The sequence below is a fragment of the Stegostoma tigrinum genome, chromosome 13, assembly GCF_030684315.1.
Source record: "Stegostoma tigrinum isolate sSteTig4 chromosome 13, sSteTig4.hap1, whole genome shotgun sequence".
In the NCBI taxonomy this organism is placed as follows: domain Eukaryota; kingdom Metazoa; phylum Chordata; class Chondrichthyes; order Orectolobiformes; family Stegostomatidae; genus Stegostoma; species Stegostoma tigrinum.
This window is the reverse complement of record NC_081366.1, coordinates 50,684,952-50,708,931: the sequence shown is the minus strand read 5'-3', so window position 1 is coordinate 50,708,931 and position 23,980 is coordinate 50,684,952. Positions and strand designations below refer to the sequence as shown.

The 23,980-nt window shown below is 39.3% G+C and overlaps 1 protein-coding gene across 1 annotated transcript in view; it reads left to right on the top strand.

Annotated features, from left to right (window-relative positions):
- ubtd2 (ubiquitin domain containing 2) overlaps nucleotides 1-23,479 on the top strand; it is a 66,578-nt gene extending 43,099 nt beyond the window's left edge. Inside the window, exons 2-3 of the mRNA XM_048543093.2 lie at nucleotides 8,154-8,390; nucleotides 23,070-23,479. Of these exons, the coding sequence (XP_048399050.1) occupies nucleotides 8,154-8,390; nucleotides 23,070-23,467 (635 nt within the window). The 3' untranslated portion in view covers nucleotides 23,468-23,479. The remainder of the gene's footprint in view (nucleotides 1-8,153; nucleotides 8,391-23,069) is intronic.
- Nucleotides 23,480-23,980: the final 501 nt, after the last annotated feature.

The window sequence follows — 23,980 nt, the reverse complement described above, 5'->3', positions numbered from 1 at the left end:
TAATCAATACCATTAGAGATCCATCAACGTTTCTTTCTCTCTGTATGTCTGTCTTGCTCCCCATCCCAACCCCTTCCCCATTTATAATACCACCTTTTCACCCAGTTTTTATCACCTCCCTGTCTTAAACACCTGTGATGCTATATTTATAAATGATTCCACGTCTAGGATACCACTTATTATCACTTGCACACACAAACAGAATTTCTGAGGTTTTGCACTAGATCTCACTGTGCTTAGAAATTCAGTTCAGCATAGCATGCACTAAAGGGAATTTGAGACCTCCATGAATAATAGAAGCAACTGTATATCTGCTTAAGGAGATAGATTGAAGGATTCGTAACTAGGTGCACAGAATCTGAACCATGAAATGTAAGTTAGAGTATTCAATTTGACAAAAAGACTTTCCACAGTACAGAGAGAAGCTATTCAACTCTTTAGGCCCATTCCAGTGGCTATTCTCTGGCCACTCCAATTTCCCAGCTCTATGACAATCCTTGTAGGTTTCTTTCCTTCAAATGTCCATCAAATTCCCTTTTGAAATCCTTGATTATTTCCATTTCCACAACCATGTGTTATAAATCATTTGCACTGTCTGGACACAATGTTTTCCTCATATCTTGACTCCAACTTGTACCCGATCCTGAAAACCTTAAATCTGTATTTCCTAGTTCTTGCATCACCAGATAATATCATCATCATATAATCCTTACAGTGTGGAAACGGGCTGTTCAGCCCAACAAGTCCATGTCAACCCAAAGAACATCCCACCAGACCCATTCCCCTGAACACTGCAGGCAATTTAGCATTGCCTGTCTACCTAGCCTGCACATCTTTGGACTGTAGGAGGAAACTGGAGCACCCAGGAGAAACCTACACAGACACTGGGAGAATGTGCAGACTCCACACAGACAATCCCCCAAGGGTGGAATTGAACCCAGGTCCCTGGCGCATGCAATATGTCTTGCCACATCTAGAAATAAGTGCACATGAATCCCAAGTCCTTCTCCTCCTGTATATTCTTTAATGCCTTTTACAAATAATTGTTAGTTCTTAATGGACCTAAACCTTCACTGTTCCTCAGTATCCACCACTAATACTAAACTGGCCAGTTGTCAATTACTAGACATGTCCTTGCATTATTTCTTGACCCAGGGTATCACATTTGCTACTTGCCAGTCCTTTGCCACTACACTATCTAAGAAAAATGGAATCTTCCATTGTTCCACTCTAGTTTCTCCTGTCAGTATTTGATTCTGTTTTACCTAACTATTTTACCATTTCATGAAAGAAATGAACGTTTGTTTTTGCTCCTCTTTTTGACACATTCTTTCAAATATTCTCCAGGAAGAACTAAAATGTAGCAGACTTGAGACTTGTGTAAGTTCATTTTCCGTTATGGACAATTTGTTTGCTTGTAATTAACTTTTAATACTTGGTCTGAAAATTGCTTACACTGCGTAATCACTGCATTTAATGTTTTGGAAATTGAGGTACAGTTAACCCTAAACCTAACGTCCATTGAAAAAAAAATGAAGATATCCCCCCCTCCAGATGTTTGAAAGCCAATTATTTATTTAAGTAGTAAAGTCATGATTTATAAACAGCCAATTAACACACTATTTGCACAAGCAGTAAGATGAGTAAGTGTTCATTATGTTTGTCATCCCGTTAGTGGGGATAACTGTTTGAATTTATTCATCTTACACTTGTAGAAATGGCCCCCACGTTCTGAATTTTTTAAAAATATTACATTTATTCACCTTACCTTCACCCTTCATAATCTTAAATACTGCTATCAAATCATCCCTTAGTATTTACAAGAAACTAAAGTCTTATGATGGCTAACCTTTACCTCTTACTTGTATACGGATTGGTAATCTTGTTTTTGACTTTCCTTTGAACAATTTTTTACTTTTTCAAAATGGGAATTAAAACTTCACTCATGTTTTCTCCCCTAACATGCAAATACAATTTTTGCATATTCAAACTTTGTTGTAAATTAAGGTTGATTCCTTAAATTATTAATTTTTTAATTCGGCAAATTCCTTAAATTAAATTGCTTATAAATATTGTATAAATCTGCTTATCTAAGCAGTATGTTTATTTTCCTCTATATTTTCCAGACTCTGTAATCTGTACTATCCTTTCCTTTGCTAAATTACAATAAACATTGTGTTAAGTTATAGCTGCCACATCTTTGGAAATTCTACCTTGGCTGTTATCTTGCTGAATTTGCTCCCACTGATTATATTTGTTTTCTACCACTCTTAGTTTTGCACTACTTTGCTAATTCCAATATCCTACTTATTTTAAATAATAAAAATAATTATGGTCTAAACAATGTTTGTCAAACAACTAATTTTAATATAATCCTGTATATAGTCATATGCCCAAGAGATCAAACCCAGTGCAACAATTTCATACATCAGACAATATGATAATCCAACAAGCACTATTTCTGGTCAAATCAGCATTAACTTGATTTATTTTTGAAGCATTTCTGCTCAAACTTCAGTTGAGACCGCAGTTATACAATAATGCTTTTGTATGTCAACATCTTTCCTATTCTTAGATTTCACCTTTTGCATTGATACTTCTGAGTAGGCTCATGCTTCTTTGTACCCTTTATTTATGTTCACTCTAAAGGTATCATTATTTTTATTTTGTGAGTGTATTTTGCTCTCATTTATTTTTGCAGTCTCTTTAATTTCTCAGTCTATTCTTTGCAATGTCTGTCTTAACTTTAGTTGTTTGCCTTGGTTTATTTTTTAATTTTTCCACGATGGGTTGGCTGCATCTTAAAAGATCCCATGTAAAACTTCAATATTACATTTTCTGATCTTGTTATTCTCGTACATAAAAATAAGTACATGAGAAATAACCATTTATTACATAGAAGAGCTCAACACTTTTACTACTTGATATTTCTCATTCCTTTTGAGTTTGTTGAAACTCCCCCACCAGTAATGCCTTCTTTCTCTTTTATCTTTTCTATGCCTTATTAAATAACAAGTTATCTTGCCTGGCAATTCCCAATAAGCAATGAAACTTGTGACAAAAACAAAATTGCTGGAGACGCTCAACAGGTCTGGCAGCATCTGTGAAGGAAAAAACAGTTAATGTTTCAGGTCCAGTGAGCCTTCATCAGAACTGAATGAAACCTGTGATCTTTTTGACCATTGCACAACAAAAAATGTAGGTAGGTAATATACAGACAAGATGCTATTTTGCAGAAGAGGATGATGTGGATTTTAGTGTAAAGCTGAAATATGCTGGTCAAGGCTCTCTAACTCTCAAGAAGAAATGTTCAGTGACCGCACTGACTGGAAAGAAAAATCCAGATACCAAGAAGTTAAAAGATAACTTCCATATTTTCTACATGCAGCCAAAGAACCCATTTTACAAATTATTATTTGGGTTCAAACCACCCATCTCAAGGGCACCTCAAGGAGACTTAACTATATATACATTGAAACTAGACACTATCACCCTTGGTTGTACCTGTATAAGTGAGGACTGCACATAACTGCATGAAGGCCATATGTATGAAATCATGTCAATTATTTTTGTCAGAGGTAGCAGGGATAGAAATTGCTCTTCGTGTCATTTAAGAAAATCTTATGATCTGCATACTGAGGGGGTCAGTTGGCTTAATTGCTTAAATGACTGGTTTGAAATGCAGAGTGATACTAACAAAACAGGTTCAATTCTCGTAGCAGATGAGGTTACCATGAAGGATCTTTCTTCTCAATCTCTTGTCTCCTGGAGCATGGTGACCCTCGGGTGGAACCATCACTAGTCATCTCTCATTAATCAGAGAGCAGCTCTGTGCTTTGCTGGGATTATGGTGACTTTACTGCTATTGTAAAAAATGGCCAACTACATTTTACTCAGAAAATTTTGCTCAAAAATAACTTAAACTTGTTGCCAGTAGAGAAATTTTTAAGAGTTAGCTGATTAATCCCTCCTAATCTTGCCACAACATAGATTGAAGGGGTTTGGTCAGTGCCAACAAAGAAAAAGGGTAAGCAAAGCCTCCAGGCCAAACCAGATTTACACAAGAGTCTTCGAACAGGGCTTTTCTTTGCCTTTACAAACTAAATCTGAAACCAAGAGTTTAAATCTGAGCGATGAGAAACACTGGGGTGTTAGATTTAAAGATGGGGCAGTGAATAATCAATGCAAACATTTAGAGTCATAGAGCTGCACAGCACGGAAACAGACCTTTGATCCAACTCGTCCATGCCGACCAGATATCCTAAATAAATCTGGTCCTATTTGCCTCAGAGATAATAGGAACTACAGGTGCTGGAGACTCTGAGATAACAACAAGGTGTAGAGCTGGATGAACACAGCAGGCCAAGCAGCATCAGAAGAACAGGAAGGCAGACATTTTGGGCCTAGCCCTTCATCCAGCTCTACACCTTGTTATCTTAGTCCTATTTGGCCCATGTCCCTCCAAACCCTTCCTATTCATATACCTATCCAGAAGCCTTTTAAATGTAATTGTATCAGCATCCACTACTTCCTTTTGCAGCTCATTCCATACACACAGCACCCTTTACATGAAAAAGTTGCCCCTTCGGTCTCTTCTAAATCTTTCCCACTCACCTTATATTTTTGCCTTCTAGTTTTGGAGTCCCCTATCCTGAGGTGAAGACCTTGTGTATTTACCCTTTTCGTGCCCCTCATGATTTTATAGATCTCTATAAGTTCACCTCTCAGCCTGCAACGCTGGCAAGGGAAAATAACCCCTGCCTGTTCAGCTTCTCCCTTTGGCTCAAACCCTCCAACCCTGGCAACATCCTTAAATTTTTTCTGAACCCTTTGTGGTTTCACAATATCCTTCCTATAACAGGGAGACCGGAATTGCACATAGTACTCCAAAAGTGCCCTAAACAATGCCCTGTATAGCTGCAAAATGACCTCCCAATTCCTATCCTGCAACACACTGATGAGTAAAGGCAATCATACCAACATCGCCTTCACTATCCTATCTGCCAGCACCTCCACAATCAAGGAACTATGAGCCTGCACTCCAAGGTCCCTTTGTTCAGCAGCACTCTTCAGGACCTTAGCATTAGGCGTATAAGTCCTGCCCTGATTTGCCTTTCCAAGATGCAGCACGTCACATTATCTAAAGTAAACTCCGTCGGTCACTCCTCAACCCATTGGCCCATCTGATCAAGATCCCATTGTACTCTGCAGTTACTACCTTCTCCGTCCACTACAGCTCCAGTTTTGGTGTCGTCTGTAAACTTACTAACCAGACCTCCTATGTTCACATTCAAATCATTTATATAAATGACAAAAAGCAGTGGAGCCAGCACCAATCCTTGTGGCATGCTGCTGGTCACATGCCTCCAGTCTGAAAAGCAACCTTCCACCACCACCGTCTGTCTTCTTTCTTTGAGCCAGTTCTTTTGAAGAATTAATTCATACTTCTCAACAAATATACCTTTGCTTAAGGGATTAAAAATAAATGAGAATAGTAGTCCACCATTGCCAACTGAAAAGTCAGTGTAAATAGAAAGTAATGTGTGAATATAATTTGGGAAAATGTGAGATTATGCACTTTGGCAAGCAAAATAGATAAGCTGATTATTATTTAAATAGAAAAAAACTGCAGAAAGCTACAGCAGAGTAATTTGCAAGTTCTCATGTTAACATCATAAAAACTTAGCTTGCAAGTCTAGGTAAAAAGAAAGCAAATGGCATGTAACCCTGTATTTCAAAACGGATAGAGTATAAAAATAGGGAAATATGGCGAAAACAAATGTCGCTGGTTAGACCACACCTGGAATACTGTGAACAATTTTTTGGCTTCTTATCAAGGAACGATATGCTGGCATTGGAGACAATCCAGAGAAGATTCAGTAGGTTAATCCCAGTTATGGAGTGACTGGCTAAAGATGGGAGATTGAATTCTTTGTGTTCATACTTACAGTTCAGAAGAATGAGAAACAACTTTATTGAAACATATAAGATTCATGGGGGCTTGACGGAGTAGATTTGGTAAGATTGTTCGGATGAATTAGAGGGCACAATTTTGGAGTAAGTAATCACCCATTTAAGACAATAATGAGGAAGAACTTTTTTGTGTGACGAATCTGTGGAATTTCTTAGCACAGAGCGCTGTCAAGGCTGGATCATTAAGTGTATTTAAGGCTAAGATAGACAAACTCTTAATCAGTAAGGGAATCCAACATTATAGGGATAAGACAGGATAGCAAAATTGAAAATTATCAGTTCAATGTTTTAGTAGGAGGAGAGTTCAGTTCCACGAAAAATTAGAAAATCAAAATTAAAGGTGAATATAGGAATGTTGGTTAGTCAAGAGACTGTTACCAGAAAATAAAAGAAAAGGACAGAATGTTTGAATGTCATATGGAATTCTACAAGAGTAGGGAAATCTGATAATAGAACAAACTCAAAGGCTTGGTATCTGAATACGTGAAACATTCAGAATAAAATTGATTTACTAGCGCAAATAGAAACCAATGAAAATGATTTGGTGGCAATTACTGAGATGTGGTTGCAGTGAGACCAGATTTGGGAATTTACTATCCAAGGGTGGCATTGTTTTGGAAAGATACACAGGAAACAAAACAAAGTGGCTTAGCTTTGTTAGTAAAGGAAGAGATTAGTGCTGTAGTGAGAGATGATATAGGCACTGGAGATCAAGAGACAGAACCAGTCTCGGCAAAAATAAGAAATAACAAAGGAAATTTCCCTGTTGGGAGTAATCTATAGGTGTCCAAACAGTCGTTCCTCAGTGGGACATAATATAACATAGGAAATACTGGGAGCATGTAAGAAAGGTATTGCAGTAATTTTGTGTTATATTTAAAATGCATGTAGACTGGTTTAATCAAATTGGCAAAGAGCCTTGAGGGAGAGTTCATTGAATGTATTGGAGATTGTGGACTCAAAAAAATACCAATATTTTGGTCCAATCAGGGAAAACTGGCTTTTCAGAATTTGGTATAATGTAGTGAGGTAAGATTAATGGCACAGGTAGTTCTCCTATAACATGACAGTTGCAATCTTGTGTGACCTTGCACTATAGAAAATTGCCTTATAGGGAAATCGTTATTGAAAATCTCTATGCCTGTACAGAAGAAAGTTTGCGTTATCCAAACGGCGTTCACTATTCATCAATTGCATTATAGTCCATTCATGTTAACTAAACACTTGTTATAGCAGAACTACCTGTGTCATAGAAAAAGATCTTTGAGGGAAGAATGATCCATTTCATGCTGGCATTTCAGGTTCAGTCTGAGTGCACAAAATTGGAGTCCCAGAGTAGCATTCTGGAGTTGATTAAAGATAATTCCGGAGGCATGAAAACACATTGAGCCCTAGTCGACTGGGTAGGAAGATTGAAAAGTAGGACAGTTGATGAATAATAGCAAATGTTTTAAGGAGATATTCAATTCCTCCCAACTTAAGTGTATTCCAGAGAGGAAGAAAGATTGTAAGGGAGGGAATCATCCGTGGTAAGCATAAAAGTTAAAGATAAGGACAAAAGCTAATGTATGCCAAATTACAAAAGCCAAGTTAATATGTATGGATTCATTTTCCAAGTACCAGTTGATGGCTAGTCCCTTGGCTATCGTGAGTTCTCATCATAAATCATATTCTGCAAATTCTTTCCTGTTCCACATTTAATACCTGTTTTAATACAGGTAAATCAAACTAGACAGTCCACAGATGTGCAAGTGAGGTGGATTAGCCATGCTAAATTGCCCATAGTGTTCAGGGATGTCTAGTTTAGGTGGGTTATAGGGGGTTGGGTCTTGGGTGGCATGCTCTGCGGGTCGATGTGGACTTGTTGGGCTGAAGGGCCTGTTTCCACACTGTAAGGATTCTAAGAATTTAAGAATTAATAGTGTGAGCAGACTCCTAATACTGCTTCACACATGATTTTCTCACAATATATTAATGCTTCTATATATATTAATAAGTTTTAGCAGAAATGTGGTAATGGAATTAGTGATAATTTATCATGAATTTCAGTAATTGATATCGAAATATTTAGACTACCTGGTATTATAATAATGTTAATATTACTGTAGTAAATTACAATTTACCACAAAGCTGTTTCAAATATTTTGGCTGATTTTGTATTGTCTTTACTTTTTTTGCAGTGGCTTTGGGTCGCAATCAGCCCCTGAAAAAAGAAAAGCCAAAATGGAAAAGTGATTACCCAATGACAGACGGACAGTTACGCAGTAAGAGAGATGAGTTCTGGGACACAGCACCTGCTTTTGAAGGCCGAAAGGAGATTTGGGATGCTCTCAAAGCTGCAGCACATGCTTTTGAAAGTAACGATCATGAACTCGCCCAAGCAATCATTGATGGTGCAAGTATAACATTGCCACATGGTAAGCTGTTTTGTATTCTACGTGTCACTCTCTAATCATATAACTTGATTCTGCCTTGGAATTAGTTCCCCTCTGAGTTACTGCTCAGATTAGTGTTCATGTGGACCAGAAAATTGTCTACTGAGTCTTGAACCTTCTTGTGAAAGTTTTGCGTATTTTGGTTTTATATAACATTTTCTGTTGGTTGAAATATATACACATCTGAACTGTGTGGGTGCGTTTCCAATGCAGTATTAATAACCAGTCAGTCAAGATGTTTTTGTTTTGATTAAAATTATTTTATCTTTCAGAATAGTTGCTCTAACATCATTTTTAAAGTAACAGATAAAGTAATTTGCATTGTACTTGTTCATGTAGCTCAGTGAATCTTAATTCAATTGAGACATTATAAGGTATCTTCAGAAAAATTTAATATTCTGTAATTTTCTGTCAGCTTTGAATCCATTCTGATTCTGGTCATGTTTACTATGCTTTGTACTGAAGTGTAATCTGACTTCTCTGACAACTTGGCTGCATTTTGATGACTGTACTCTATAACTCTTGCAGAGATGGTAGGAACTGCCAGTGCTGGAGTCTGGGATAACACTGGAGCTGGAGGAATATAGCAGGCCAGGCAGCATAAGAGGAGCAGGAAAGCGGATGTTTTGAGTTGGGACCCTTCTTCAGAAATCCCCAGCTTTCCTGCTCCTCTGATGCCTGGCCTGCTGTGTTGCTGCAGTTCCACACTGTGTTACTATTAAACTCTTGCAGTTTGCTGAGTGTAAAATCTATTCTTAATATGTATAAAAATTTGAAATGATTGTTTGGTACCAAAGCACAGGCCTAATGTTATAGACTTTTTAAAACAAGAACATTAAAATTTTAGAAATCTAAATACTTTGCTGTTGTCTTTATGGTCAGAATTAAAAGCTTGCAGATTTAGTAATTACAGATCTCCCCAGAAGACTAAAACCATATTGCAATTTCCATTCCTAATAATGGATAAAAGGAACCCCACCATCCATAGCCATCTTCTTGTGGTGATGAATCTATGACCCCTTCCTCTTAGACCATCACTCTGGTTGCTGACAAAGTTTGGAGGTGAGAATGGGGAAAATCAATGGTTGTTCAGGAAAGGGTAGTTGCTCACACTGTTTTCGCCAGATCACCAGTTTTGTTTTCTCTCCTGTTGCTTGGCAAACCCTGAAGACTCCCACACAGCTCTACCAATTTCTTATCTACGTGCTATGTAATCCCAACATATTCTTAAAAACATAATATAATTTTCTATATGCTGGTTGACTGCTCACAGCTCCACTTCTCTCGACTCCACCAACTATCTCTTAAATTTTCAAGATGTCTTGTTAACACTGAGTACTGGATGATCAGAAATTCCCTTTAATTGAACAGATGGACCAAAAATAAAGTTTCTGTATTTGGGGAAGGCTGATTTTAGTAAGATAAGACTAGCTCTGGCAAGTGTGAACTGGAAGCAGCTACTTGCAGAAAACCCACATCAGAACAGTGGGAGACATTCAGAAGGGTAATACTGAGTGTGCAGGGCAAACATGCTCCTGTAATGCTGAATGGTGTAGCCAACAAATTCAGAAATCCCTGGATGTCAACGGATGTATAGAGTTGGATAAGGAATCACCAGTGGATGCCCTAGAGGAGTATAGAAAGTGTTTAAAGAAGATGTGACCAGAAAAAATACAAATAGGTAACATGAAGGAAAATTCAAACTTGTTTTAGGGCAAGAGGATAACCAGGAAAAAGTTAGGGCGCATTGGGAACCAAAATGGTGTTAAGCTGGGCAACATAACTGAGGATCTAACTGAGAACATTGCATCTATACTTACTGTTGGAAAGGGTAATGAAGTCAGGGCAGGGTCTGTGATATACCTGAAAGAATCAGCACAGAGAGGAAATATTAGTGGTTTCAGTAGGACTGAAAGTGGATAAATCTCCAAGTCCAAGTGAAATGTAACCCTGACAAGGGAAGAGATTACAGAGGCTCTCCTGTTAATTTCAAATCCTCTCTGGATGCAGGAGGCATGTCAGAGGACTGAAGGAAAGGTAATATGGTACCATTATTCTTGAAGGGTGGCAGGAATAAACTAGAAGACTATAGGCCTGTGAGTCTAACATCTGTGATAGGGAAACTATCAGGGGGGAAGAAACATACGGGACAAAATTAATTTCTGCTTGGAAAGGTAAAAAATTAATCAAAGTAAGCAAAGCTTTGTGAAAGGGGGTCATGTCTAACAAAGTTTGGTTTGAATTTTTCAAGAATGTCCATTGGAATGTAGCTGAGGGTGCTGCAGTTCATGTAGTCTACATGGACCTCAGTAAGGCTTCTTGCAAGATATTGCATGGAAAACTGGGTAAGAAACTGACAGCTCATGGGATCCATGGCATTTAGGCAAATTAAATCCAAAGGTGGCTTAATGGCAGGGAGCGGAGGATGATAGGCTAACTGTTAACAAAACACAGTTTGCCCATGTCCAGTGGTGTATATCTCACAATGGTAAAAGAAATTTTAATCCTGAAAAGTGTGAGGGGATGCACTTTGAAAGGACTGAGGGGGCAAGAGAGTGCACATTGAATGGTAGAACCCTAGGAAAGTAGAGGATCAGAGGAACCTTGGAGTATATGTCCATGTATTCTTAAAGACAGGATTAATAGATATGGTAAGGCATATGGGATATTTACTTTATTAGTCAAGACGTTGAATACAAGGTCAAGGTAGTTATGATGGACCTCTATATAATGTTAGTTAGGCTACAGCTGGAGTACTGTATGCGTTTCTAGCCGCTTCACCCATAGGAAGGATGCAGCTGTACCCTTTTTAGTGCAATAGATGTTCACCAGGATATTTTCTGGCCTGGAATATTTCAGCTACTCGGCTATTTCAGTGTGTAGACAGGTTGGCACTGTACTCTTTAGAGCAGAGGAGGCTGAGGGGGTGTCTGATTGAGGTGTATAGAATTGAGGGGCATAGACAGGGTAGAGGGAGAATTTGACCATTAGTAGAAGGGCCAGTGACCAGGATTCACAGTTTTAAAGTAAGATCAGGAGGCAGAGAGGGGATTTGACAAAATTACCTTTATACAGAGGGTTGTGGGTGTCTGGACTCACTGCCTAAAAGGGTGGTAGAGATAGGAACCCTCAAGACCTTCTAAGAAATGTTTAGACGAACACTTGAAACACGATGACATACAAGGCTATGGGCCAAGTGCTGGAAAATGAGATGGGAATATATGGATAATTACCAGTGCGGAGATGATGTGCTGAAGGACCTCCTTCTGTGCTGTAAAAGCTTTATTAGTGTCTATGTTATCTTCTCAGACCTGCAATCCTTCAACTTCCCTCAACCCTTCTAGTGTGTATAATTTTTTTAACCTATGGTTAAAAATAGCCAAGATAACTGCTAATTCTAATTCTGGTCTTAATGTATCCTTGATTTTAATCACATCTCCATTGCTGACTAGAAATACTGTCTCTAGAATACTGTCTCTAAATTCTTCTATCTTTCTTCTTTTTCCCTTCTTTTAAGTTGCTCTTTTAAAACCTACCTCTTTGGCTGAGCTTTTGGTCATCTGGCCTAATATCTCCTTAGGTGGTTTGGTGTCGACGTTCTTGTGGAACTGTTTGGAGCATTTCATTACTTACATAAAAAGATTTAATGTATATGTTGGTTTTGGGGACAGTAGGTCCATAACAGATGGTCAGGTGGTATATAATGTTTATGATGGAACCAAGTGTGTCCTTCCCACCCACTGTGGCCAGAAACTTCTTTTTTTCTCTGTAAGGTACTTAACTGAGAGGCTGAAGACGCAACATACATTTTTAAGCTATTTTAAAGGTCTTTGTCTCACTTTGTCTCAATGTTGTTTTTAGTACACTGTATTTAAAACTCAGTTGTATCTATGCTTATGAATATGCAGTCGTATGTAATTTGTATTTGGACATGGTGCAGTCAGTTAAACCCAAATAAAAGTAACTCTGCATTCTGTAGTAAGTATTGTAATCTGAAAGACTTGAGTTACCCAAGTGGGAGAAGCCACATTCAGTCATGGTCAAAGCTCAGGACTTTCAGGACGGTGTGGATTGTATTGATAGCATAGTTTTGACTGAAACAAGGACAATGATCTATGACATTTGACTCCCAACTTAAACTCAAAGAGCAAAAACAACAGCGCAGGAACAGACCCTTTGACCTTCCAAATCTGCACAGACACATTTTGCCCTTCCATGCTAAAACTATCTTCACTTACAGGATCGATATCCCTCTGCTCCCTTCCTATTCATGATGTAGAGGTCCATCCCAGTCCAACACCGATACAAGGTCAGAAATCACACAATACCAGGTTATAGTCAAACAAATTGCTGAAGCATTGACAGACATCTTTGTATCCCCTTTGGCCACAGATGAGGTCCCAGAGGACTGGAGAATGACCAATGTTGTCCCATTGTTTAAGAACGGTAGCAAGAATAGGACCATAAGACATTGGAGTGGAAGTAAGGCCATTCAGCCCATCGAGTCCACTCTGCCGTTTAATCGTGGCTGATGGGCATTTCAACTCAGGAGAGATCATCCATGTAAATCTCCACTGGACACGCTCCAGCGCTAGTATGTCCTTCCTGAGGTGTGGGGCCCAAAATTGGATACAGTATTCTAAATGGGGCCTAACCAGAGCTTTCTAAAGTCTCAGAAGCACATCACTGCTTTTATATTCCAACCATCTTGAGATAAATGACAACATTACATTTGCTTTCTTAATCGTGGACTCAACCTGCAAGTTAACCTTTAGAGTCCTGGACTAGCACTCCCAGATCCCTTTTGTGCATCAGCTTTATAAATTTTCTTACCATTTAGAAAAAAGTCCATGCCTGTATTTTTTTTTTCCAAAGTGCAAGACCTCACATTTGCTCACGTTGAATTTTATCAGCCATTTCCTGGACCACTCTCCTAAACTATCTAAATCTTTCTGCAGCATCCCCACCTCCTTATTAACCAGGATATGGTTGAAAACACAAGCTTTCAGAGCTTCGCTCCTCCTTCAGGCATTAGTGAGAGAGGTAGTATCAGACGCAGAATTTATAGGTAAAAGTTAAGGGTTTCACCACCGATGAGGATGTATTAAACAAACATAAGATGCTGTTAAAGCTTTAATCAGTTAAAAGGTTTTAATTGATTTATATGTATATGTAATTTCCCAAATTTCTTTCAAATCACTGTCATCTGAGAACTAAAGATTTTATCAGTGTAAAGAAGAGGTGATATTTTAGGATTAGACAATGCATATTAGGTATGAGGCCTTGTTTAGAACCTGTTTGTGTTTTGTTTTGAAGTCAGACTGGTTTCATTTCTAAAGTAGGAATTTATAAAACGCAACATTCGTCCAGGTGCTGCTTGAATGCTGCCACTGTGTCTGCTTCCACCACCACCTATGGCAGCACATTTCAGGCACTCACCACCCTTTGTGTGAAACATTTGCTTTGCACATCTCTCTTAGCATTCCCCCCCCCCCCACCCCAACACACACCTTGAACCTGTGTTCCCTAGTAATTGACCCCTTCACCCCGGAGAAAAGTCTCATGCTTTCCACTCCATCCATGCCATTCACAATCTTATGAACTTCAATTAGGTTGCCCCTCAACCTCCTGTGTTCCAGTGGGGAAAAAAGCCCAGTGTATTCAACCTTTCTTCATAGCGTAAATTTCCCAGACCAGCAACATCTTGGTTAACCTTTCCTGTACCTTCGCCAATGCATCCTCATCCTTCTGGTAGTGTAGACACCAGGACTGAATGCAATATTCCAACTGTGGCCTAACTAAAGTTCTGTAAAGCTTCAGCATAACTTGCCAATCCTTATACTTAATGTCCCTTCCATTAGGGCAGGCATTACTATCTTTTCTACCTATGCTGCCACCTTCAGTGACTGAGGATCTGCACACCCAGATACTTCTGCATATCAGAGTACTGCCATTCACTGTATAATTTCCACCTGTACTTGACCTTCCAAAATGCATCACCTCACATTTGTGTGGATTAAACTCCATCTGCTGTTTTTTTTCTGTCCATGCCTCCTGCTGTATCCTCTGACAATCCTCCTGACTATCCACAAGTCTACCAATTGGACCAGCCATGTTTCCCTCCAAATCATTTATGTAGTCCACAAATAGCAGAGGTCCCAGCACAGATCCCTATGGAACATCATTAATCACAAACCTTTGTTCTGAAAAGCTCCCTTTGCTACCCACTGTCTCTTATGACTAAGCCAGTTCAGTATCCATCTTGCCAGTTCATATCCAATATCATGTAACTTCAACTTTTGTACCAGTCTGCCATTAGGGACCTTGTCAGAGGCTTTACTGAAGTTCGTGTAGACAACATGAACCACTTTTCCCTCATCAATCATCTTCATCACCTCTTCACGAAAACCTGACCAAGTCAGTGAGGCATGACTTCACCTGCACAAAACCATGCTGTCTTTTGCGAATAAATCCATTTGCTTCTAAATGCATATAGATCTTATCCCTGAGAATCTTTTCCAGCAATTTCTATACGATTGAAGTGAGGCTCACGACCTGCAATATCCCGGATTATTCTTGCTATACTCCTTAAACAATGGGACAACACTGGTTTTCTCCAGTCCTCTGGGACGTCACCTGTAGACAAAAAGGATACAAATATGTCTGTCAGTTCTGCAGCAATTTGTTCTCTTGTTTTTCTGAATATTCGAGGTTAGATCCCATTGTGACCCAGGGAATTATCTACCATAATACTTTTTAGGACACACAACACTTCTTTCTTTTTTTTAATAAAAGCTTTGCTTAGAAATTCAACTCTCTTCCCTGAGACCATGCTCCACCAATTCTTTCCTTTTGGTGAATACCAACATACAGCATTTGTTTAGAACGTCAACTCCCTCGACTGGCTTTTCACACAGATTCCCACATTTGTCCTTGAGTGGACCAACCCTTTCCCTGACTACTCTCTTGCTTTTTGTACATGGATTGAAAAACCACGGCATTCTCCTTATTCCTGTTTGCTAATGACTTTACATGACTCCTTTTAGCCCATCTAATTCCTTGTTTCATTTCTTTCCTACCTTCCGTATATACTTTAAGGGTTTTGTCAGTTTCCATCCTCCTTGGCCTTACATTTGCATTCTTTTTTCTTTTTGACTAAAGTTCGCGTGACTTGCCATACCTACCCTTCATTCTCGTAGGAACGTGCTGCTCCTGAACTCTTAACTGCTGTTTGAAATACTTGCACATGTCCGATGTGGATTTACCCTCAAATAGCTGCCTTCAATCAAAATTCTCCAGTTCTGTGTAATATTGTTGTAGCTCACCTTACCCCAATTTAACACTGTTCACCGGATGGCTTCTGTTATCCCTGTCCATGAGTAACTTAAAACTCAGGGTATTATGGTCAGTACTCCCAAAATGCTCCCCCACTGGATTAATTTCTCAAAACCTTCCCCCCAACCCCCTGTTAGACCGCTTACATACGGTGTCAAGAAACTCTTCTGAATGATCCTTACAAATTCTGTCCCATCCAAACTCCGAGCATGAAGTGAATCCCAGTCAACATAGGGGAAGTTAAAATCACCCAGCACAATAGCCCTGCTGTTTTTTACATCTTTCCAAAATCTGTCTACGTATTCTCTCCTCTATCTCCTCTTGGCTGATGGGAGGCCTATAGTATATCCCAACATTGTGATTTTACCGTTCCTATTCCCGAGTTCTACACATATTACCTTGCTACATGAGTCCTTAGGTAGATCCTCCCTCAGTACAGCTGAGATACTCCTCTACAGTGATACAACTTCCCCCACCTTTTACGTCCCCTTCTATCACAACTGAAAGATCTCAATCCTGGGACGTTCAGCTGTCAGTTCTGTCCATCTTATAGCCTAGTCTGTGTAATCACTATAATATCATAGTTCCAAGTACTGACCAAATTTCTAAGTTCATCTTGCTTGCCTATTATACTTCACGCATTGAAACTCTCCTGTACTTTCCAGCAGCATTTCCCTGCTTGGTGTCGTTCTTAGTCACGTTTGCCTTGGTTTCTGCCTCTCCCTCAATTTCTACACCTGCCTTTTCAGAACAGGTTTTGTTCTAATTCTTCTGAGGGAGCCCTTCTCACTTAAGTACATTCTCCTCTTAAAAAAAACCTCATTTTATTTCACCCCAATCCTCAATCTCCTGTCCTCCAAACATCTTAATAAAACTTCTTTCAAAATATCCTCTGTCTCTGCGTTAAATGGGTCCTCACCCATGAGGATAATCTCAATTCTCCATCCTGCTTTTCTTTTTTTCATCTGGATCGACTGATGTTTTCTATCATATAAGCTCTTTTACCTACCTTCATGATTACCACCCCATCTTCTAAATTTTTCCACCTCATTTCTACTCCCTTAGTTTTTATCAGATAATATCATTTTCACCTTTTTTTATCCATCACTACACATGGCCACTCCACATTCCTCCTGCTGTCCCTTCCAACTTCAGTTTTTTGTGTTTGTCCATGAGCCAGGAGGAAAGAACTCGATTCCCCACATCATGTAGAACTGCACCTCAAAGTCCCAATCATCTTACTCACACTAATATTTCTGCACCTCTTTTTCTACTTAATTACTTCCTACAATCTGTCTTTTCCCCTTGCTGCCTGTAAGACCTTAGCACTCCAATTTTGCTCAAATCCATGCAATGACTCAGCTTTGCCATCTGGAGAAACAATCCCTATCGATAGCTATATCCATACACAGCAATTATATGAAATCACATAGACATTATTCTGCAGGAATAGAATCAAATGAATTCAAGTTTTGTTTGAGATTCCATAATGTTAAGATCTTACCCTTTGCTGTATGAGACTTTTAGTTTCCATTTTTCACGCAAGCTATGGTCCCCTCATAGGGGACAACTGACAAACTGGACTATTAGAAGATCATTTTGCTGGAAGAGGGCACCTTTTGCCTGCAACGATCATTTAAACTGAAGGCAGCAAGTAATTCACACATTTTTCAGTGCAAATTAATGTGCAGAAATAAGGACTTAAAATCATAACCTGCGCTGCATTATCTTAAGATTATCTGTTTGAACCCAATGTGAGGGCAATGAGACTGTCTGAAGCAGACTCTTGTGCAGTTGATGTATCTGTTTCAAATCTCTTTCATTCAGTATCAATGACTGGAATGATATGGAAACACCTTATAAAAGATAGGGAGCAGTATCTGGTCAGTTTCCTTCAGATTTTGCTCCCACCACATATAGAGTTCCTGATTCACAACTTGGTTATTGTGATTGGTAGTACAGAATAAGGGGAATCTAACTGAGATAAAGATTTGGATCCTCTCGCTCTGTAACAACTGAATAATATCAATGTGCTTAGTATCTGTGAGATTAAGGATAAAGCTTGTTGGTAGGACAGTTAGAATGCAGATTGTGGCAACTTGGAAAAAAGAAAAGAAAATAATGTAGCAGGTAGTTGAAGGGAATTCATAATTAGAGAGAGAGCACTCTTGGTAAGTGTGATCTTGAGTCCCACAAGATGCTGCCTACCTATTGGCAGCATGAGGGGCATCTTGAATGGCTTGAAATGTTAATAAATGCATATAGAGCAAAGAGTCATTGTGATCTATGTTGGAACCAACAACATGGAGAACAGTAGGCAAATGTTCCTGTTTGAAGCGCACCAGAAACTGGGAGCTAAATTAAAGAACACCCAGGATCTCAAATGTTGTGTTGGAAAGAGAGATCTCATTTCATGGGACAATGATAGCAAGTCTCGACAGGAAGGAACAACAAAATTGGGATGGATTCTATTTGTGTCACGTTGAATGAGAGCTCAGATGACAAATATAAGCAGGGTAGTAACATAGACTAAACTAGAAAATGAGGCCCTGGGATAGTTGAGGTAACCGTGAGAGGATGGAGGGCTCAAATGGAATAGGCAGTTTGAGTCGTATTTTGCCAAATAATTTGTCTTTGTTTTGTACAATAAGGCATGAGGGTTACTAGAGAGATACTCTATACCAGAATAGCAAATCTATTAGGAATATATGTTGAGCTCAGAAAGTGAGATTTCCAATGTCAAGGAAGAAAACGTCCAATTCTGCAACTGAGCAATGACATGAAAATCACACGAATGAGCAGGAAGAGGCCTCTTTGCATATATTTACATGTATTTAATACCTGTCTTAACTTGTTTATAAGTAATTTCCTATTATTCCACGTAAGGGAAAAAATAGGCAATGACAGTTCCCAAAAGGAGGAAGTACCTGATGGCTTAAGGTGTATTTTAGACTCCTGGTTTGCTCTATTAGTGCTCACTCGCTTTTTGCATACTTTTCCACTATGTTTTGCTTTGCCTTTTTGCTTTGAGCCACCTGTTTCAGAACTTAATGGTATTGCTTTCTTACCTTGCTGATTGAAATAGACAGAAAGACAAACATTTTGTCATGGTTGTCAGCAATGAGCATTCAAGGGTGTGGCACACTGCTGTTGAGTACTGTGCTGCATCAACATCACACCTACACACCATGTGCTAGCAACTGACTCAGCAACCATACTGCATATGATTCAGCCAAATGGTCATGTTTCAACGTCAAAGGAAAATTTCACTCAAAGTACAGACAAGCTATTGTTAGCAGGCTTCCAACCACAGTTATTCAAGAGCAGCGTGTGATCTTGGTACAAGGGATTCAGCAAGGTCATCCAGCTGATGGTGTGGTCAGAGGTTCCACATCACTGCAGCCCAGGAAGTGGGCTCTGATCAGTCCTGACCTTCAAATGGTGTGATGTGTCAGTTGGACAGTTGTTCAGAAATTGGACAGGTGCCTGTTTGCTTATTGGTCAGAACCACCCACCCAAATTGATCAGAGAATGGGTCATGGGCATTTGGATGTCTGCTTCCTGAAAGTCAAGGGAGTTTAATCAGGAGCCATTTCTCTGGTAAGAAAGCTGGGGAGATCAATTGTGGGGTTTTGAGGCAGCATGCTGGGATGCAAAGGGATAGTAAACGTGAAGGGAGGCAACTCAACATAAGTGTGTGGGAGGTAATAGTGCGTGGTAAGACATCGGTTAATGTGGGAGGGTGGGGAGTCATTACAACCACCTTGGGTCAGTGAGGGGACAATGCAGCATGATGGTTGACATGTCTGTGCTGCATGGTTTGAGCTCAAGAAGTAATGTTGAGATATGACATAAATTAAAGAATTGGGTGGAAATGTAGGAATGCTTAATAGTGATGGTGTCAACAGGGAATGTAAGGAGGAAAGAACATAAAGAGCTGCAGGGCCACCATGGTTACCAGCCTGAGCCTGAGACTGTGTGCCAAGCATGACCTGATTTGTCTCCCATTCGCACCTGAATTATGAATACATACTGAAAATGGTTGTGACAATGCCCAGAGAGTGGAGTAAGTAGCTTTTTCTGTTTGAGCATGCGGACTGTAAAAGTGAACAATGTGAGGCCCTTCAAGGTGCAGTTAGATTAATTGGGCACTTGCATAGGGCATCTGGAGATGTAATATCCTGCATGTGACATGCCTTCAATGTCCAACTGTGTGGGATACAAATCCTGGATACCAGCAATCTTGACCATGTCTTTATTGTTTCAAATTGATCACAATCATATCTGTGAAGCAGAGGTAATTTCAGATGAACTTAAAATTGGCATCTTTTGGCTTGCAACCATGGCTGATGACTCTATTTTGCAACCCTCTGGACCTGGGGAGGTGATGGCCTCATGGTGTTATTGCTTGACAGTTAATCCAGAGATTAATGTTCTGGGGACCTGAATTCTAACCCTGTCAGGGCAGATGGTGAAATTTGGAATCTGGAATTAAGAGTCTAATGATGACCATGAAATCATTGCTGATTGCTGGGAAAAACCCACCTGGTTCACAAATGCTCTTTAGAGAAGGAAACTGCCATTCTTACCTGGTCTGGCTTACGTGTGACTTCAGAGCAACAGCATTGTGGATGACTCTTAGCTGCCTTCTGGGCAGTTAGGCATGGGCAATAAATACTGGCCCAACCAGAGATGCCCAGAACCCATGAGTGAATAAATTCTAAACTCCCTTGACTGAAACTAGGTGTAAATACAACACAACCCATTCTTCAACTAGGACCATCATGGATCAGATGATTTGTTCTGATGATTAGATCAGTATGGCAAGAGCCTGAAGTACTGGGCAGAGTGCGCCACACAGCCCTAGCAAGCTGTGCTGCGCACAGCTGGAGCAAGCAAGAGGGAATGTGATTGATGCTGGAGAACTGGGAGAGCAGCAGCAGCCTTCTGAGGAGGATGAAGACATTGAGCAGAAGGAACATCATCATTTGCCCGGTAGGATAATGCCACAGTGGGTGCAACAAGCCAGACAGGATTACGGGGAGGTGGTATTATCGCTGGACTGATAATCCAGAGACCTAGATAATGTTCTGGGGACCCAGGTTCGAATCTCATCATGGCAGATGGCAAAATTTGAATTCAGTAAATATCTTGAATTAAGAATCTAATAATTACCGTGAATCCATTGTTGATTGTCAGAAAATCCCATCTGGTCCTTTAGGAAAGGATGCTGCCATCCTTATCTGGCCTGGCCTACATGTGACTCCAGACCCACAACGACGTGGTTGACTCTTAACTGCTCTCTGGGCAATTAGGAATGGACAATAAATGCTGCCTAGCCAGCAACACCCTCATTCCATGAATGAATAAAGAAAAAAAATTTAATTGACACTTCCAATTGATACGAGCTCGGTGAAGTAATCATTCATTGATTGTAAATTTGCTCAAAAGGCAACAAAACCCGTGTTTGTCCCCAGACCAAATGCACATTTTTTTCTTGACTTTTATTGAACTACAAAACAAAGAATATTTTCAAGCATTTTCAAGAGTTTCAACATATACTCCCACATTTAACAATGAAACAATGTTACGTGAGACTGAGCCTTAGGGAAATAGTAGCTCTCCCTTTATACTAGGTTCTAAGATGATATAGTGACAAGAATGGTCATCTGTGTAGCTTGATTCTTATAACTGCAGTTACAATGACAGGTGATTAGACAGGTAATGTAAATAGCAATACATTTCCAAGCATGAGTTTGTATTTGCCCTAAAATATCATCCCTGTCACCTGTGTGCCCTCAGAAGCATTTGTTTATCAATCATTTCCTACTACATGCATTATGAAGGGCATTTCCTGGCTGGCAGTTCTTGCCTTGGTACACAACTAGACTATAAACATGATGCTGGCACTGACAGAATTCCAGAGGTCTCAACAGTAGTGAGTACTTATGCTGTGGTAAGGGCACAATGATGCAAGTGGGTGCCACAGTAATGTGATGCATACTTCCTGAGATCAGTAGCAGAAAAGTGACTGGTGCTCATGGAGTGTAACTTACCATGAAATTCTCCAGAATTGGCACTTTTAGGTAAAATTCAGCCCATTTTTGCTACAGTGTTGATGCATTGTGGTCCAGTTACATGACACATGAATGCTCAACAGGACAAATAATTCGAACATTACCATAACTGAAACTATGTAGAGATGGTTGCACTGAGATAATTTTTCAAACACTGAGGGAAATGCTTTATCATGAAAATAGTCTTAACGTTTTTTAAAAAATATCGATCTTGTGAATATATTAATGAGAATGGCTAAGTGCTGACCAAACCTGGGGGATACTGGTAACTTTACATTGTTGCTCTTTATTATTGACAGTGCCTGATTATTCTCAGTTCCTCCCATGACTGCACAATTTGGTTTTGAATTTTTGATTTTCTTTCATCTGTCATACCTTCCCGTAATGAAGTCTTATTAGCCTGTGGTAAATATGACTGAAGCAACCAACAATAATTCATCATAAATTGAGAATACTACTGTGTTATTTTATATATACTCCGAATTGTGTTAGTATGGTTGAGTGAGAATTCAAACTTTTCAGACTTCCAAGTTTGTTTTCCGTCGAATGTTTTGCTGAATGTGAAATGTGAATCTTTTATCCTCTTGATATTGTTCCCCTCCCTCCATCTCAATTATATACATCAAAAGTGGAATGCTGTATAAATATTCTTTTGCTGTATGAAATTTTTCCTTCTGTTTACTCAATGAAACATTTTTTTAATCTTCCCAAGCCTGAGAAACAAATTTGATTTTTAAATGATTAATGGCTATATTTAATAGTATTGCAAGAAATAGTTCCAGTTTTAATTTGACGAACATATCCCATTCATTATATTTTTACCAGTCACTTCGCAAACCTAACTGATTCTACTGAGCTACTTTATTGTTTTAGATATTCACAATGTGCTCCTGCTAAAATCGCAGTTCAGTATTTGTTCTAAATCTAACTTCAGCTACATCAAAGTACGTTTCTTCCGAAGATCAAATACATAACTTCCATTATGTCTGGATTGAGAGCATGCAACAATTAATTAAAGCAGTATTTACTGCAGTAGAGTCATTCAAGTTGGTAAACATCAGTATTTCCTAAATGGAATTTTCTTTGTTATTATTAATGTATGCTTTCTCCTGATGATGCAACTGTTAGAATGATAAGTTTTTTTAGTGCAGGTGATCACTAAAAATTGAGATTTCAGTCTGTGGCAGGATATATTTATTGTATGTAATTGAGTTTTGAAGAACACTTTTATTTTTGCTCCCGTACACAGGAGTGCTTACAGAATGTTATGATGAACTGGGAAATAGATACCAACTTCCAGTCTACTGCCTTGCACCTCCAATCAACATGATTGAAGAAAAAAGTGACTTAGAGACACTAGACATCCCAGAACCACCACCTAATTCTGGACAAGAATGTCAGCTCCGGTTGCGTCTCTCCACAGGCAAAGACCTGAAACTTCTTGTCCGTAGCACAGATACAGTTTATCATATGAAACGGCGTTTGCACACAGCAGAGGGGGTAGAGCCCTCCAGCCAGAGATGGTTCTTTTCTGGCCGACCACTGACAGATAAAATGAAATTGGAAGAACTGAAAATCCCCAAAGACTATGTGGTGCAGGTCATCATCAGTCAACCTCTGCAGACACCTACCCCTGTGGAAAACTGACTGGCCTTTTTTAAAAATCATTTTTTTAGGCTTGAATGCTTTCTACAAAAGAACATTCATCTGATGTCACTCATGTGGTCTCATCTGTGATGAGGACTTCTAGAATGTGTTCTTTTAGATCCATTTAAGTGTAGAACACGGTAGTTTCTACAAAGAAAGCAACTCAGGAGAGGCTCCAGTTCACACCGATTCTTCAGGGATTGGTATCTTTACTGGCAAAATTAGTTTCATGCATTTCTGGCCTAAACAGATTATGTTCAATAAAGGGGCAATGTTATGTTCTACTAAAAAGCTCAGTAGAATAAGCATGGCCACCATTTTATGCATTATTTTGTTGCAGTGCTGCCATTTTCTGTTTTAAATCACGTGGCTATTTTTAAATACTAAACACTCATTGCCAATGTCATACGTTATCATTGCAATCGAAGGTTTTCCTTCAGGGATGATTTCAGTGCGACTGAATCGATAAAAGCTGTTCAGGGTGTTCAAATACAGTTAGCAAGCTAATTTTTC